This window comes from Lepidothrix coronata, unplaced genomic scaffold (genome assembly GCF_001604755.1).
Source record: "Lepidothrix coronata isolate B3197 unplaced genomic scaffold, Lepidothrix_coronata-1.0 Scaffold61, whole genome shotgun sequence".
NCBI classification, from domain to species: domain Eukaryota; kingdom Metazoa; phylum Chordata; class Aves; order Passeriformes; family Pipridae; genus Lepidothrix; species Lepidothrix coronata.
In genome coordinates, this window is record NW_016690241.1 from 543,683 (window position 1) to 561,996 (window position 18,314).

At 37.4% G+C, this 18,314-nt stretch overlaps 1 protein-coding gene across 5 annotated transcripts in view; it reads left to right on the top strand.

Moving 5' to 3' along the window:
- The window catches only part of SMOC2 (SPARC related modular calcium binding 2), a 139,143-nt gene that overhangs the window by 80,548 nt on the left and 40,281 nt on the right, over positions 1-18,314 (top strand). For all 5 annotated transcript variants that reach the window (XM_017817597.1, XM_017817599.1, XM_017817600.1 and 2 more), the window contains one exon: positions 14,175-14,361. In XM_017817597.1, the coding sequence (XP_017673086.1) occupies positions 14,175-14,361 (187 nt within the window). The remainder of the gene's footprint in view (positions 1-14,174; positions 14,362-18,314) is intronic.

Here is an 18,314-nt window from a genome sequence, read left to right on the forward strand (position 1 = left end):
ATTGTCGTATGCAGTTTACCCTTCTTTCAGGACAGCACTCTGCCCAGTTATTCTGCCTGGAAAGAAGGTAGGGACCCCTTCTGTTTGTTTACTTGCCTAACTGCTTTGGGAAGCAGATCTGTAAGTAAATTCTGATCTTGTTTCCTCTCTGACTTTCCCAAAACTCCCACCACCCAGCTAAAGTCAAACTATCAGAAGGTAATGAGAAAATTGTTAATCTCGTTGCTCTCCTGTTTGGCTGAATAAAGGTCCTTCAGCTTAAGTGACTTACAAATTTAGTGTTCTAGCAATTTCTAATCAGGTTTAAAAAGCAATCTAAGATCATTTTTAGGACATGATTTTTAGTTCCTATGAGCTGATGCAACAGAGAACCAGCAAAACCAAAAATAACGGTATAAATGTCAGTGGTTTGAAAGGTCAGTTCTCTCCATTTCCCTACCAACCTCTCTAGTACAAAACAGTGACTTCTAACATAGTAACACATCCTGTAGTTCATCCCTTTAACTAAACAATCCAATATAATAATAGCAAATGATTGTAGGAGAAGATAGTTTAGTTTCAGCAGACATGAAACCTCATTTCATTCAGATCAGTGCAAATAGGTTAACTCTGCTGCAGTTAGAAGGACAATGCCACTGGAAGTCTTATGAGGAGAGATGTGAATCCAGCCTGGAGGGTTTCTTTTAATTTTCATTTAATTTTCCCTTAAATGGGAACATTAGTGGTACGGCACCGATGATTGTGCCATTGCCTCTCTTGGAAGCACACTCATTTCTTAAGGTAGTAGTTATGTAGTTAGTAGGAATCAGTGATAATAGGACAGTCCACATCAATCCAGCTCCTATTGCATAGCTGGAATACTTTGATGAATGTGCTGTCAGCACAAGGGCTTCTCTACTCCACTTGTATTGCCAGCTGAAAAGCGGAACAAAGTATTTTCTCTTTATTAGTTTACATACAAGTTAATTGTCTCCAGATGATGTGTTTTGCACATTGAAACATATTTATATTCAGAAACATTGAATATTCATTAATACCTTCACACATGTCTGAGAATACGTCAGATAGCTAGTCATAGTGTTAGCTATGTCTAAGTAAGGATGTCAATACACTTGTCAAAATGAGCCTGTTTGACTTCAATTTGTGACTGTAGAACATCCCCTGTCCACAGAAAGGCAGGAGGAAAAATGCCGTACTTCAGATCTTTTTATTCCCCATATAATTAAGAACTTTTGTGAGTCAGAACTCTATATTTAAACTTAGTTTACCTTTTTTTTAATACATGCTTTTATTGGAGCCTTGTGCAATGTTATTATAGTCTCTGTTATTCATCCTTAATGTTGGTTGCACACACAGTCCATATTCTGTTTCCAGTCCTTTCTTTGCAGTCTTTCTCTTCTGTCAATAGCTGATCTTGACTGCATATTTTTCAGTTTTTTTCCTAGATATCATTCTTCAATCTCAAATGCTGATGGACTTTTCTTTGTAGTGCCGATTTCTCATCTCTCCTTTCTTACACCTTCTCTTTTTAATTATAACAACCAGAGGCATAAAGTGGAGGAAGCTTTATGAGGAGAATAATCAAGGAATAAAGGCTGTAGATCCTGCTATGACTTTGCAGGCTGCACTCTGAAAATACAGTGGCTCCAAACCCAAGCTGAGAGTTCTTAGGAGCATCCAGTTGAACAGTGCAATGAATAGGAGAGAGAGTTTGATTCCTAGATTGAGTAAGCTAGGAAAGGTGTCATGTCTTATCTGTGTGAGATTTCAGAGACCATTTCAGGGGTAATTTGTCTGGTTGTGGCATCCATACTGCAGAATACTGAAGGATACCAAAATGCAGGAGCAACTTGGTGTTTGATCCTAAAGATAGTAGAGTACCTTTTCAGTATTAATTCAGTGCTTTTCTAACTAAGAAGGTTTCCTTAGTCAAGGCTATAAGTTTTCTTTGTGGAAATTCATTTGAGTTTTTAAAATAAAACTTAATACAAGTGTCATAACACCAACGTTGTTGGTCTGATTGACCAGTGCTCAGTCTCTGTTTTGGTCTGTATTTTGTGCCCATATTATTTCCTCAAGATGTCATTGTGGAGACTTAAGCAACCTGCAAAGTATTGTATGTGAAAGTGCCTGATGTCAGCTAGTGGAGGGAGACAGCATGGTTTCACTGCTGGCATTCGGGGAAGCTAGCCAGAAACTCCAGGGCTCAACCCCCAACTCTGCTTCTGGGAGGGCTGTTGCAGTCTGGACAGGTCAATGCAAGCAGAACAAAAAGCTTCATCAGAGAGGTAGTTGACATAGTGTTTAGTAGAGGACTATGGAATACAATAATGAGCTTTACAGACTTATATATTACAGGAGGTGGAACTGAAGAAAAAGGTGTTGCACTGACCAGTTGAAATAGTTGCATTTTTCTAAATGAAAAGGCACAACCTAAACCCTTTTTATCAGTTTCGATTTTGCATGTAGACTTTTTATCTTTTGTTTTGTTCATTGGCCTCTGTGTTTTAGTCATGGAAATCCTGACACTGGATTAACACTCCTTTTCTTTGCAACTGATTGACAACTTCAAAGATTCCTCCCCTTCATTCTGCAAACTATACTTACCTTTGTGTGATTGTAAAGTACATATGTAGAACACAAACAAAAAGAGGATACCCATTACTTTGGTGCAAGGGAGAACATGTGTCTTCTCTTCTGTGTTATTTTTATCAAAATGAACACACATGTATGAGGCAAAATTATTGGTATTTCAAGGGTACTTGTTATGGGACTGTACTGCAGTTATTCTCAAATGTGACCCAAGGCAAGCAGGTTTGTAAATACAAAGGCTTTCCCACTCTTCTTTAGTCTGCATTTGCTCCTTATGACTGTTGAAAACAATTACAACTAAAGGCCCTTGTGGACTTCATTAATTATGCCAGTGGTTGATTGGTTTGTCACAGCAGGCTTTATAACAATAGGCAGATTTAATCGGCAACAGCTCTGGTTGCAATAGCTTCACAACCTCCTGGGACCATTGTGCACTGAGCTTCCTTTTGCATTATTTTCAAGTCATCAAACAACATTTAATCTTCCCAAATTAAAAAAACCCAAAGCATACAATGTATTATATGTAGAAACAATAACAGAACTGTCTTCACATAAGCGATAATAAGAATGTTTCCATATTAGGTGACTGAATGCCAACATTACCCTTTCCTGTGATGCTCATTTTCTGGTGAAGTTAAATATTTAGAATCTGTTTTATTTGAACAGTACTGACAAAACCAATATTTTGAATTTTCTCCCTTAGTTTTAGAGAGCTTCAAAATAAATAAGACCTGAGGTAGATGTACATGTCTGTGTGGGGAGACAAGATAGGAGAAGGTCTGAAAGGCAAACAAGCTAAGCAAACACCTTGAAAAAAAACCCTGTTCTTTACTCACACAATAGATTGTTGGGAAGTATTGGTGCAAGGCCTATTCCATTCATACAGGTCATTTGTGTGACATGTTAAACAATTAAAACTAATAATCTTCTGAAAACTTAAAGAAATCATGCCTTGTAAAGGATTAAGGATTGCTAGTCACACTTTAAAACTCTCATTTTACTTGTTCAAAAGTCTGAGTTTGCTACCATGCTTCATCTAAGAAGCCTTTACAATTGTTCTGAATATTCTTGGGACTGAGTTTTCTGCTGGTGATCCCTACTGTGTACAGTGAAATGGTTCCAGTTTACAGGAACAGAAATTTTGATCCGGAATTTTAATGATAGTGGGTCTTCATTCTTCAAAAGCACAGGGATGTTTCACTATCACACCATATTTAGCATTATCTATACTTCAGAGAACTACTTCTTTTTGAAAACAGAGACGAAAATGGAGTGGAATTGGCATTTTTATTTTTAGTTCAGATTGCACTTGTTTTTCTCCAAAGTTTGAAGGTAAAGCCAAGCCAATGATTTGACTTTGTTCTTGAAACCAAAGCATCGGCTGAGCTGTTTAACCATGGCAATATGAGAAAAGAGTAAAGTAAAGCTATATTAAAAGTTGTTGGAGCCAAAAGAATTAGTATTAGAATATTTTCACTGGTTTTTACTCTTCTTTGGCTCATCCGCTTTATTGCACACTAAACTTTGCCAAAATCAGTAAACAGACTTCTGTCTGATTCCTTTGCCTCTCCTGTTACGAATATTGACATCCCAAATGCTTCATAAATAGTGTGCTTTGGATATAATGTGCCAGGGAGCAAAGACCTGTACAACACTTTATCAAAGATGAGCCTTTGGATTTGTGCAGGGTTAAGCAATGCAATTCTCTTTTGACTAGGTTTCATGTTCATGTAGTTGAATCTCATACTGAGGACGAGAGTTAAGGCATTCTGGGAGCAGTGTGACTCAACAGATGATAGCACATTACCGAATCTGCTTATTGCTCTGTTAAAAGACTTTTCGTTGCACAACAAAATTCTTGTAATTAGAGACAGAAGCAACAATACACATACTCATTTTCCACCTGCTTCTTGCCTTCTCTTTGACAAGAAAAACAAGATCAAGCCAGTATAAAAGTGGCCAATTTTGATTGATCTGTAATAAATTAGCTTTTAAGTGTGTAACTATGTTCTTAGTATTACTACAATTTTTTAATGTTGAGATTGTTTAAACCACGTAGATTTTAAGGGTGAGAGGCAGTGATGGTAGCATAAACTTTTGCATTATGGCTATCAAAGTAACAGTCCTTGAAACACTAAGGAAAAAAGGAGGATTTCTGTTTCTGCAGCCTGTTAATCTCTGCATTCCTGCTCAGTGTCAGAGGGCCAAATCCTTACCATTCTGTAATGCCCATCCAGTCTGCTGTGAACTAGACAGTATACAATACTGACCATTTTGTAAGACACTCTGAGACACGTGAAAGAGAACTACCTAAATGCAAAATAACATCTTCTTATTTTTTTGAACATATCTGCACATTTTTTTAACCGTGCACCTCAGATCACATTCCCATAAAACAGTCAGAAGTCCTCCTGGCTCCTGCTGTCTTCTGCAGCTGTAGTCAGGGTTCTATCTGTAAGGTGGCTGGAAAAGAGTTGATACTTAGAAAATCAAGTGTATTTGGAGTACAGTCACCTCACGCAGGAGTTAAGCAATAAGGCTGGAAAACTCATGGTGCTAACACCATTAACATTGTGGGCCAGTGGCAGGAACAAGACAGAGGCTGCAGCCAGAGATGCCACCGTACACCTCTGAATACTTGACCCTAGGCATCCAAGTAATTTTCCTTTCAAAGTCATATCCATGCACTGATGTAAATATTTCAGTTTCCCAAATCGTGAAGAGAGACATCTTCTGTTTCACTTTGGGGAAGTGCTGCGTTGATAAACATCCCTGTAAGCTGGCTGGGTTATTTAAGTGTCAAATCATGAATTTAGGTACCTGTTGGCCCATTTTGTTTTTTTTTAATTTTTAGTAGAGCTATTCAAACAAATACTCTCAGCTAACCTGGCAAAGACTTTCATTTTCACAGCTCTGTGGAAAAAGTGAACTAGCTTTCTTTTCATTTCAAATCTTTCTTTAAAAATGAGAGATTTTTCCACTGGCAGGAGACTAACATTTGCTGGTCAACATACTCATAAAGCAAGAATGGTAGATTTGCGCAATTTTGTTTAATGAAGGAGCTTTCAGATTTCTATAACAAGCTGGCTAGCTAGCCACTGTGTTTGGGAAAAGTCAGTGATTTTCATTTGCTGTAATTTTGGGTGGTGGCTTTTTCGTTTGGTTGATTTTGCAGTTTGAACACAATGGTGCTGCTCTACTCTGGTAGAGTGAAGGCAGCCATATGTGGCAATAATAGGTACCGATATTTCTTCTTATGTAGGAAAATCAGATTTCATCCCATTTGGCAAATAACTGCTTTCAGATGTATCCTAACAGGATGGGACAATCTTTTGCACAGTATCCCTGCTGACTTTAGGGAAGTCAAGTTAACAAAGTCAATCCAGAGCACCCGCAGGTGATAATCCATGCTCTTTCCATTAATTGAACAAAAGGGGGATACGGGACCTCATCTGCTCAGAAGACCAGGTTTTTCACTCTCCTTATGAAGCCTGATGTCATTGACCAGTGATTGACCAGTTGTCTTTAAATGATTTTTATTTTGTGTAAAGGTCATATTTAAAGATCCATTGGAGGGGGTAGGGTGTAAACAGTCCTTGGATCATGTTTGGCACTTCACAAAGGCTTGCTGTCACTTTCACACACGGCTGTTAATGATTAACAAAAATATGCTGCTCTCCGTTCACTCCTCTCTCACATTTCATAGACAGTATTATAAAACGTTTGACTTGGGATGTTCAGGATACAAATTTTGTCTCTAATGCAAAATTTACCTTTGAAATAACATAGATCTATGACCTAATATATACTAACTTAATGTTTCTCTGTTACTTATCTACAGTAGTATTAAATGCTAATATTGTAACATTTTGAATCAGATTATATCATATTTGTAAATGAAGACTAATTTTTCTGTGAGTTTTCATCAAGTCAGTGGACAGATCTCACACTACTGTTTTATTCAATTTAAATAAGAATGGCAAAATATGTAATTATATTTTGTTTAAAAGAAGTAGCTAGTTTGATCCCTTAATCTGTTGAACGACCATGTGAGAACTTAGTGAGGAGAAAAAGGATCATAAATGAATAACTGAGTAATTTAAATCAGTTATAATTCTGAGAGAAGAGAAATTTGAGTACTTGCATAATATATCTCATCTCTTTAACCAAGAAGTTGGGCTAAAATAAGCAAATATGCAGCAAAGAAACAACAAAACAATGCTAAAATAGCATTTTTTTTGTGGCAAAACAGTTGGGGTTTTTTTACAGTATTGTGATTACAGTGTTTCTCACAGTATTCCTAGTATTTCAGATTCTAAGAAAATAAAGAATTACAGAGGTATGTGCAAAACCAGAAACTTAAAAAAAATTGCACTAATTGTATTCAGATTAAAGAGCAATTCATCCTATTCCATTTCAGACCTCTGTCTTACAGCCTCTCAAAATTTCTCCTGTTTTTAGAACCAGAATTTGTTTATTACAGAAATCTAGATTTGACATAGGGCTACCTGGTTACTCAAACCCAGGGTAAAAGTTGAGAAAATCTTGGTATATACTGGTAGATTAAATTGACTGTGATAATGTTCTTTTCAGGTAAAGCTAAATGGGAACTGGTGGTCTCTGTGTTTTGGATCTTTTTTTCGACAGGCTGAGTGCATTTCCAGATGGTTTTCCTTGTGTCCTGCAATATCTTTGCATATGAAACCACATAGATAAATGAGAGCATCTGTCTCTGTGTTTTCCTGCTTTGGTCAGTGGAGTAAAGTACATAAATTAATTATTAAGGCTGTGTTGAAGTTCTGAGCTTTTTGTTTAGCCACAATCATCTACCCAAGCTCCAAAAGTCCAAAATAGCGTACAGCTATACATCGAGAACTCTCTGAAAATGCACGTAAGGGGCCTGCAATATTTGGTTCCCACAAGTTTTTTTCACAAACAAGAAAAAATATGGGTAGGAATGTTGCCAGCTTTCCCCAGTCCTTGAGAACCCTCATGCTGATGCGCATCTGAACCTAATGTAAATCAAAACACATGGCGCCAGATGCGTATTAGTACTGTAATTTAGTCCTAGGTTTTGGTTGCCATTTAGATGTTGGGTCTAAGGTTGAGTGTTTATTAATATTACCTATATGCTTACAAGCAGGACTTGGTCCATGAAGAAGTATTAGGTTTAACTGGAAATATATATGCACGTGAATATATTCAGCTGAGATGACGTATTGTCCATTGAATTTAATGGGTATTTTTCCATGGATTTCTACTGAGGGAGGACTGGGCCACATAAATACCCCTTGTTTGATTCAGGTTAATGAATGGTCTTTATAAGAAACTAGTAGCATGAGCAAATTACTTCTTGCATTTTTTTGTAACATTGAGCTGCACTTGATTCCTGTCAGAGTCGAGCTTACTTGAAACTGTCAAGAGGGGGCAGGCAGACAAATTCTTGCAAGAACAAGTCTTAAGAAAGATTGGTGTTAGGTTTCCATACCCTGGCCATAAGTAACTGACAAAATAACTTTCTGTACACAAAGGGTAGGAAGTTAGTATCTTCAGCAGCATTATACCACCTCATCTATCTCTTCAGAGAAGGAATCTGTCATGCTAGAGAACATCTCAAGACCTGGAAAACCTGAAAGAATATGAAGCCATGGAATTACACCTCTCCTTCAGTAGAACAAAATAGTTTAGGGGTTTTTTGTTATTTTTATTAGCTGTGCTTATAGCAGGAACAGACATGATGGATTCTGGGTGATGAAATTGGTCAGCTGCAGGTAAAGAACCTTCTAGTTTACCTTGAAGGTGCATGTTTTTTGGAGTTAGGAATAACGGGACCACTTCTCTAATGGACCGTTTTGCCATTCAGTCAACATAAACTCCTCTGCAGGGAGAGCATACCTTGAATAGAAATTATCCCTCTTCCCACTGCCTTTCTAAAGGGAACGTTTTGGTCATATTTGGAAATACAATTTGGCTTAATCTAAGTGGAAATCCATACAATGAAACTTGAAGACTACGAAAACTAGTTAAAAATGTAAAAACATATTGTGATCCGTTTCCTTGGGGCATACTAACTTTACTGGTTCAAGGAGGGTTCATCCTAAGCAAATTAATCAAACTCTCATTCTCATGAGATGTGAGGGTTTTATGGCTGTCTTGGAGGGTTTTATGGCTGTCAATAGGATGACTATTTAGCCATACTAATTATGGTGGTATTGAAATTAACTAGCACAAAGCTTCTGTAAATCAGTATTTGAAGTGTTCTAAAGGAGTGCTTAAGTTAGGCTTCATTAATTAGGACAGAGAGATAACATTCTGACTAGCAGAAATTGTCATACAATTTAAGTCTCTGTATAGTGAAATTTGGGCATGATTATATTCTGTCTGTATATCCTCCTAGAAATGTGGTAGAACTGCAGTATTAACTGTCTGTAATGTTACACTCCATTCCTCTAGAACACACTTATCATTTTTTGAAGTATTTTTGTTCACAGGTTTCTCGTTACCTGATTTCTTTAGAAGACACTGAGCTTCAAGCCTTAATAAAAGATCCATTTACCCTGAAAAACAGGCTTTCTATATTGTTCTTTCATGGCCTATTTATCGTAATGAGAAAAAGAGGGAGAAGGAACCAACTGAAAACAGAATTTCTTGGAATGGATTCTGTTTGTCATATACACACTGTAGGGTTAAGGAAATTGTAAGGAAATGTTTGTATAGTGGCAGGAAATGTTAAAGTACCATACAGATGCCTTTATAATTTTCTGCAGATTTGACAAGTTGTTTCTGCAGAACACACTGAAATTTAGACATAAATACAGCGATTTATATTTACACAAAAAACGCCAACTCAAATCATTTGTAATCATGAAAGTCCACATTTTGGGAGAAGTTGTGATAAGACACAGCAGAAAAACTGCCAGAATTTCTGAAACAAGGGGCCAAAACATCTCCTATTACAAGACTAACAAGGTGATTATCATAACTTACATAACACAGCACTTGGTGTTTTAGATGTGCAACAGAAAAATGCACAGTTTCATATATTATTCAGGATGACTTTTCCAGAAAAGTCACTGCATTTCTCCTCTAGGATATTCCCTAGTAAACATTAATTAACAGTTTAGGTAGTCCATCAGAGATGAATAAATAGAGCCTTTCATAAATAAGGATCTACGGTGTTATTACTACTGAGGCATTTTTCTGTTCCTGTAAATGAACTCGATACATTGAAAGGCAGACTGTCTTCTTAGGAATAACTGACAAAAAGAACTGACCACATATTTTACACAAAATATGAAACTTATCCACAGAGTTTGTCATTAGCTGAAGTATGTTTCTCATTGACAGAAGATGCAGCATTTCAGCTGGTTGTTTGTAATGGACTATAAAGGAATCTTGAACCAGAACACCAAAAAAAGTATTTAGTAGTTAACCTTTCAAGTAAAAAGGGAAGAAACAGAATAGCACTGTGATATAGAAAGAGTAACATACATTATATCTTAAGTAGTTTTTTAAATTCACTCTTAGTAGTGAGCAAGAGTTTTATTTTTTCATTCAAAAATGGTGGTACAAAGGCTCTTGGTGTAAAACAGGGCAAAAAGATATACTTCATTACATGATCGAAATGTCTGTGTTGAATCACCAATGCTTATGAATTTAAATAAAATACAGTTTTGGGTAGAAAATGCAGAAATGTTTATTAACCTGAAATAAATTATCCCAACTGAGCTACAGTATGGCTGACTAACATGGTAGGCTATGCAGAAAGGATTTTTCAACCATTTCTAATTATTTTTTTCACTAAGATGCTTGGAAAACATTTTTTATTTTCCAGCAAGACAAAACCGAAGGAACTAAGTGAAATAACAATAGTGTAAGCACATTTCTTGAGAAGAAGAAGCTGGAGTGTCAGTGCTTTTCTGTTCCCAGAGGGAGTGTTATTGTAGTAATACATGCCATAGAAAGTCAATGTATTTTAATAAGTCAGGTACTTATGCTACTTTTATTGTGGCATAGATCTTTTTCCATACTGTTCACTTTATGAACTTCTGGCATCCATCTGTTATGGTTCCAGTTCATAGTTGTCATCAGATTGTTTGGACAAACTGTCAGGCATTTTCTAAGTTAATGACATTTATCACTGGTTCTCCTGGGAAATGAACATTTGTTGACCGTGACTCCTCTGACATTACAAAGACAATTATTTGCAGCGATATGGTAGTTCTTGTGATAAGGGCTCTTAGCATCACAGGACTACAATTGCATCTTTCCACTACTCCTGCTGTAAATAATTGAACGAAAAGTTTGAAAGGGAATAAATGGTTCCCTCAGAGAGGAAATTACACAGAGAACGAATATTCTGGTTCTGGCAGGCAGGATTATAGATAAGCACTTTAAAGCAGTTTTCTTTGAGGTAGGAACAGTGTTCTAGTGGGGAAAACAAACAAAGAAGTAGTAATGGTGGCACAAATGGTCATGTGAAAAGTGTACAAAACCATTAGACTTCAGAAATTGCTCTCTTGGGCAGTCACAAGGCACATTGCCTGGTAGCTGATCTGAAGCTAATTAGCCATTGCAGAAGGGAGAAAAATGATAAACTATTCTGCACTTTTGTTAGATAAAGTGAATGAACTGGGTTCAGCAGATTTGTAATAAGACTTAGTCATTTGGCTCATAGAGAACTGACAAGCCTGGTGTCCATCATATTAATTTATTTTTTTCTATTTTTTCAAAAATAATCTAGATTTTATCTGACAACTAATTTAGGCCTAATGAGAAGTTCCTTTTCTTGTTACAATTTCCCATCTGTAGGGGAAGGCTAAGAAATTAAAAGTTCCAAGAAGGTGAAAGTCCTTCCTTTTTATCTTTAAACTTTCCTTTGATTACTGTCACTGTCTGCTCTGTTTCCAGTCTCACTTGAAATGTTAAGTTCAACCAGTCTTCTGACTGTCCCTCCTAAAGCCATAAGTCACACTTGCAGCCCTCCTGTGACATGTTTCCCATAGTGCTTCGTTTCTGTACTTGTGAGATTTAAAACCAGACATAAGGGAGAAAAATCACCAGAATAAACCTGACTTAGTGCAAAAGATACAAATTTCTAGTTTGAGCAGCAGCTTGTGGAAAACCTTGCCTCAGCAAGTCCATCAGTAAAGACCATTTATGTAAGTCTATTACACTAGCTCCTAAATCACCAGAACTCAGGCGACTGGACTGGCCTGTGAGTCAGCATTGCAGTCCTCTGCTGCTTGTTTCAATCAGTAGAAATTAGAGCTTTAGGGAGTGTATCTTATGCTCACAGCTGAAACAGTCCATATCTGCTCCTGCACAGGGACTTTTCCATCACACCCTCTCCGTTCTGCTACATTTTATCTGCCTGGATGACCTGACTATGTAGTCTTTATACACCAATGTATTTTCTAAACAAAGCTGGAAGCATGAAAATGTATTGTACCTCTGGGTTTGGGAGAGATAATAATACCGGCACATCGAGATTGTGTTGCTGGTTACAAGGATGTACAACAAACGAAGGTCATAGTAGCTAATGGCATGGTTCCAAGGTTTATCAGTATGAAAGAGAAATTAATTTAGCAGAGTTTAAAGACAAGTAATGATTTCTTCCCTCTCACTGCAGTTACTTCACCCAGGTTGCTCCTTTTTACTTGATTATATACAAAATGCTAAAAGCGAACAACTAAGTTAAGTGATGTGTTTTCCAGGGTTGTCATACCTTGTTACTTGATAATCATCATAATCCAGACAATGAGAGAAAGATTTATTTTGGCTACTCTGAGACGATGTTGGTGACAGATTTCTAATTTGTGAAACCATAGCTATTTCTGCGAAGGTTTCAATGTGCAAATAATTATTTATTTACCTTTTTTAAAGGAGCATTTCTGTCCCCACTACACTGATTCTCTAAGTACAGTTTATTATCTAAACGCTGGCACTTTGAGTGCTGTTCAATCTCTGTTTATGCACTGGATCAACCAAGAAAAAACATGAAAAATCAATCAACTTATCTAAATGTCCTGTTCAAATATTATGTGAAACAAAAGAGGAAAAGAAGTCAGCCAAACATGTTTATCTGTGCCTTATAATCAAGTTAGCATATGCTAAATATGCTTAGCTTTTAAACCTTTTACATGTATTGGAACAAAACACACTGTTTTGTAAACCAGGACATTGTATAGATGGAATTATGTGCCATTTAAAATATGAACGTGTCTAACTTCCTATGACCTTTTCACCTGCAGCAGAAGTTTTACTGATTCTGGACATCTGAATTTGCAAAAAGCTAGCAAGGAGCAGTAGTATTCTGGATATAACTTGTGAATTTCTGTCAGCTGATGCCTACAATTTGCAAAGCATTTTCTGAACCCTGTGAATAAAAGTAAATGAGATTATACTAAAGCTGAAATTTGTTAAAATGTACTAGAAAATTCAGTCAGGATTCAACTTGTTCCTCTGTGGGTTCAACTGTGAAAAGTCAAGAAGCAAATCCTTTAACTGACATGAATGAAAAACAAATATTACCCACAGATTGTTTTTATTATTGTAACATTAAAATTACTTTTCTTTATCTGAAGAGAATATTGTATTGATTGAAATTCTAGTAACTTCAAATTTTCCTATGAGTAATTTGTGTGTTTGCAGAGTGCTTAACATTCTTGTTTTTCAAATACTTTGATTTTTTTTTCCTCACTGGATAGTTTGGGAATTATACAGAAGCTGTATTATTAACCATCTAAATTCACATAGTAAGAGACTGACTCTAAAATCCTTGGCGAAATAATGGCTTGACTAAATAGCCTGTCTCATTTATTATCTCTACATGGTCACACGTACCAGTTAAGTAATGAGCAAAAGTCCTCAGCAGAGGTGTTATTTTACTGATGTTATTTTACTGGTGTAAACTGACAGGTATTCTCAGGCCCTGTGGTTTCTGCTCTTTCACTGCTGCCTCATAGTTTCATATAAAGGCTGGGAATGTGTAGATACATAAGTTTTTTGCACTTTCAGAAAGATCTAGGACATACTGATAGTATGAGATAAAAATGTATTACTTTTTCTTGTGGGTCTTTTCTCTCCAGAGCAAATGATACACTGCCAGTACCAGAAACACCAGTAAAGAATGTGGAAGAATTTTCACTGTGTTAAGAGGTTGTTCCAAAACTGGAAAGAAAGAGCAGAATATAAAAATCTAAATGAACAATCCGTTTAAGGAATCCTAAGATGTTGGATTTTTACTGTTCCCTCTGAAAATAATCAGTAATTTAGGGACTGTGGAGTGGAGGAGGATTTTTTAAGGTCACAGAGAAAGTATTTGTTTATCCATAGATCAAGTATAGGAAATGGGGTGTTCAAGATATTATTAGGACTATAAAATGGAATAGCTGCATAAAAAAGGAAACTAAAGCTTCTCTACAGTATACAGCCTAAACAAACGTAGCTGGTATTTGAGCTGTAGCACGCCTCTTCAAGCACAATCCTTATATGCAATCAAAGATATAAAAACTGTTTGATAAATATAGTAGGCTCTTCCAGTCTAGCTTCTTCAGTACTTTTTCTTTTCTGTCCGAAAGCATCATCATGTGATCAAGAACTTCAGTCAGCCCTGGAGGAAGCTAAACAGCCCCAGAAAGACAATGTGTTCATTCCAGAGTGTGCTCAGGGCGGCCTCTACAAACCAGTGCAGTGCCATCCTTCCACAGGCTACTGCTGGTGTGTCCTGGTAGATACGGGACGTCCCATCCCTGGTACATCAACAAGGTAAGAGACTACACGTTCATTCTCAAAAGTTGCAATGAGAAGATGCCTTAGTGTCAATATACTAACATGTAGATTTCTGTTGCTGGTGGAATTATGTCATATGGGTTTTTTCCACTATAAAGTGAAATATTTTAAGAGATATCAAAAGTTAAGGGCAGATGGCCATGGACCCTTTCGCTGCAATGTCACAGGCAATGTTCTGTCCTAGTCATCTTCTTTACTTCTATTTTGTGCTGGGAAACCAAGACTTGGAGCAGATAATGAATAATCCCAGAGGAAATCTCGCACTCAGCCTGAATATAAAAGAGCCAAGTAAGATAGTCTATGACAGAAACTACTTCCAGCCTCTGAAATGTTCAGTTACTTTTCCAGCAACCTCTTCAACTATTTCGTATGACAGATTTTGATGGAACAACTGCTCAGGAACCCATAGAGAGGAAATATCATTTTAGTGTGTTATTAATAGAAGCTTGGAGTTCAGTCATCTCAGCTGAGCCAGATACATGATAAAGTGTTGTAAGCCACATAGAGCAGATGTAGGCAAGGCACATATCAGGTTCCAGAGGATGTTATTTAGGTTGGTTATTGTGGTTTGGCCCTTGTAGAAATGCTATAGATACTCATACAAAACTAGGAGGCAATATGGGTATCTTTTCAAGCTTAAGCAAAATCATTTTTTATCATTTATATAAGGTTTGTGAAAGAAACACACATTATAAGCCACTTGCTGTAAAATATTATATTACTGGGGAGGGTTTTTTCACATATTCTTCAAGTGCTGATTTACTGCTAGCTGTTTATACCACAGTCTAGACCATGACAATTACAATACCATCTGAAGTGGACTCAATGAGCTTAGATGTCTTTTCCAACCTTAAGTATTCTATAATGCTGTGACTTAAGTTACTGTTGATCTACTGTTTCTGACAAGTTGAAGTCCATAAACTGTCAAAACAAAATAGTCCAAATTTGCTCCTGAAACTGCAGGATGAGTACACATATTGTGTTAGGATCTAGAAATGTCCTCTAGAGATTCCAGAGGCTCTCTTTTATGCTCCTGCTCTGTTCTCCATCCCTAGGTTTGTTCACTGTTTCTTCCTTTGAGTGCTAATTCTTCTTTGAATTATAGTTTAAATAATTTTATTTCCTATTCCCTAATTTGAGTCCAAATCATCTTCTTGTGCTCATCAAGAAATGAGGCTTCCACTTTGGTTTTGGTTTTGTTGGGTTTTGTTTATTGATTGGCTTTTCTTGTTGTTGGTTTTATTTTGTTTTGTTTTTCTTTTAATTTTTTTTTGTAGTTCTTATTAGTATAATTTTATTATAGAGTCACAGAATAGCTAAGATAGGTGGGGACCCCTGATGATCCTCTGGTCCAACCCTTCTACTCAAGGCAAGGTCATCTGGAGTAGATTGCTCAGGATTATGTCCAGTTAGTTCTGATTATCTCTAAGTATGGAGAATCCACAGCCTCTCTGGGCAGCCTGTTTTAGTGTTTGATCATCATTATGGTTAAAATTTTTTTTTTTTCTTACAATTACACAAAATTTCCTCTATTTCATTTTATGCCCATTGCCTCGATTCCTGACACTGGACATCACCAAGAAGAGTCTGACTACCTTTTCTTTATTTTCCTCCTTTTGGGTATTTATAGAGAATAATAAGATCCTGCCTGAGCCTTCTCTTCCCCAGGGCGATCAGTGTCAGTACCCTTTCCTTATTATGTCAAATGTTTCAGTCCCTTGACCATATTCATGACCCTTTGCTAGACTCACTTCCAGTATATCCACATCTCCTTTGTTTGGAGAGCTCAGAGCTGGACACAACATTGCAGATATGTCTCTTTCTCTCAGTGTGAATGAGAGGGGAAGGATCACCTCCCTTGACCTAATGGAAGTACTCTTTCTAATACAGCCCTGGAGGCTGTTGGCCTTCTTTGCTGCAAGGGCACGTTGCTGCCTCATGCACAGCTTAGTGTCCATCAGAAATACCAGGTTCTTGCTTCAAATTTGCTTTCCGGCTGGTTTGCCCCATCCCATACTGATCCAGGTGCAAGAATTTTGCATTTGCCCTTTTTGAAGTTCATGAGATTCCTGCCAGCTCATTTCTGCAGCCTGTTGAAGTCCCTCTAAATGGCAGCACAATCATCTTATGTATCAGTCACTAGTCCCAATTATGTATCATCTGCAAATTGCTAAAGTTGTTCTATTTCCCAGTATCCTGGTCACTAATGAAGAGGTTAAAGAATATTGCCTCTGTGAGCTTTGGGGAACTCCACTGGTGACTGGCTTCCAGCTGAAATTTTGCTGCTGATCCCAACTATTTGAGGCTGGCTGTTCAGCTAGTTTTCAACACATATCCCTGTTCATTTTTCTAGCACATACTTCATCAGTTTATCTATGAGAATGTGATCAGACACAATGTCAAAAGCCTTGCTAAGATTAAGATAAATAATATCTGCCCTTCTCATCTTATCCACTGAGCAAGTTAGAGAATTGTAGAAAGCTGCAGTGCTGGCCAAGTATGATTTCCTCTTCATAGTTCTGTGCTGGCTGATCTCAATCACTACCTTCTTCTCCTTCATATGTTTTGAAATAGCTTGTAGGAAGATTTGCTTCATCACCTTCTCAGGAACTGACATAAGCCTGGCTGGTTTATTATTTGGCTCTTCCTTGCCCTTATGGAAGGCAGAAGTGACATTTGCTTTCTTCCAGTCTCCTTATACAGTCAGTACAACCTTTCAGATATAATTGAGACTGCCCCACAATGACATCAGCTGACTCCCTCACCAATGGTGGGTGCATCCCATCAGGTCCCATGTGTATGTCCAGTTTGTTCAAATAACCCCTTCTCGACCTTCCTTGCTCTAGACTTTACTATTGGTCTCAGTGACATGGAATTCCTGAAGACTGCTCTTAAAAATAAAGATCAAGGAGAAGGTGGCATTAAGTACTTCTCTATGTCCTTTGTTACAAGTTCTCCTGTCCCACCTAACAGCAGGGTCACACTTCCTTAGTCTTCTTTTTGCTGCTGATACACATGTAAGAAGTCCTTCTCGTTGGCCTTCATGCTCCTTACTAGATTTGCCTCCAAAGGGCTTTAGCTTTCCTGACCCTATCTCTGAATACTTGAAGAGTGTCTGTATCACCTCCTGTGTCACCTGACTCTATTTCTACCCTTTGTATCCTTCCTTTATAAATCTGCATTTTGTTAGGTGCTCTTTGTTCATCTGAGCAGGCTTCCTGTCACATCCTGCACATCGGGATGAACTATTTATGAAACGAGGTGGTGATCCTTGAAAATCAAACAGCTCACTTTCCTATTCATATGTATAGTGTGAATGCACTATGTGCCATGTGACTCCTCCTGTCATATAGGCTGGAATTCTAGGTCTTCCCAACCCCTTGATGAACCCCCTATGGACCCCCTCTGTCTTCTCTTTTTTCCTGTTTGGTCTGCTGGCCTCCTGTATTTCTCAACTACACAGCCACTCAGCTGTGGGAGAAGAGGGAGCAGGAGTGTTTTCACTGTGCTGCATGCCTCCAAAGCTGGAAGGCTGGAAAATTGGATTCAGTCATTCCATGCATATGGTTCAGACACAAAAGTGTTCTGCTTGATGACTTATACTAAAAAGATCAGCTGCTGTGGTCTTGACCATTCCTAATTTGTTCATCTTTTTTGGACTTATGGGCAGTTTTCAATAAAGCTCTGAGGAAGTAATATTTAATAATATCCCCGGAGAGGACATTTCTGAGCACAGATGGGTAAGTAGAGTACTCAGTTTAAAGAATTTCATACTAAATAAAGAATGACTGGTGTATTTAGGAATCTACAGTCTTGGTAAACAAGCAGGTGGAATTACTGCCGGGAGTTTAAAAGGAATGTCTAGACCTCATTTCTGAGAAAGAATTAGGTGGGCTGGAATCCCATAAATTATTTCTTTTTTATTTTTC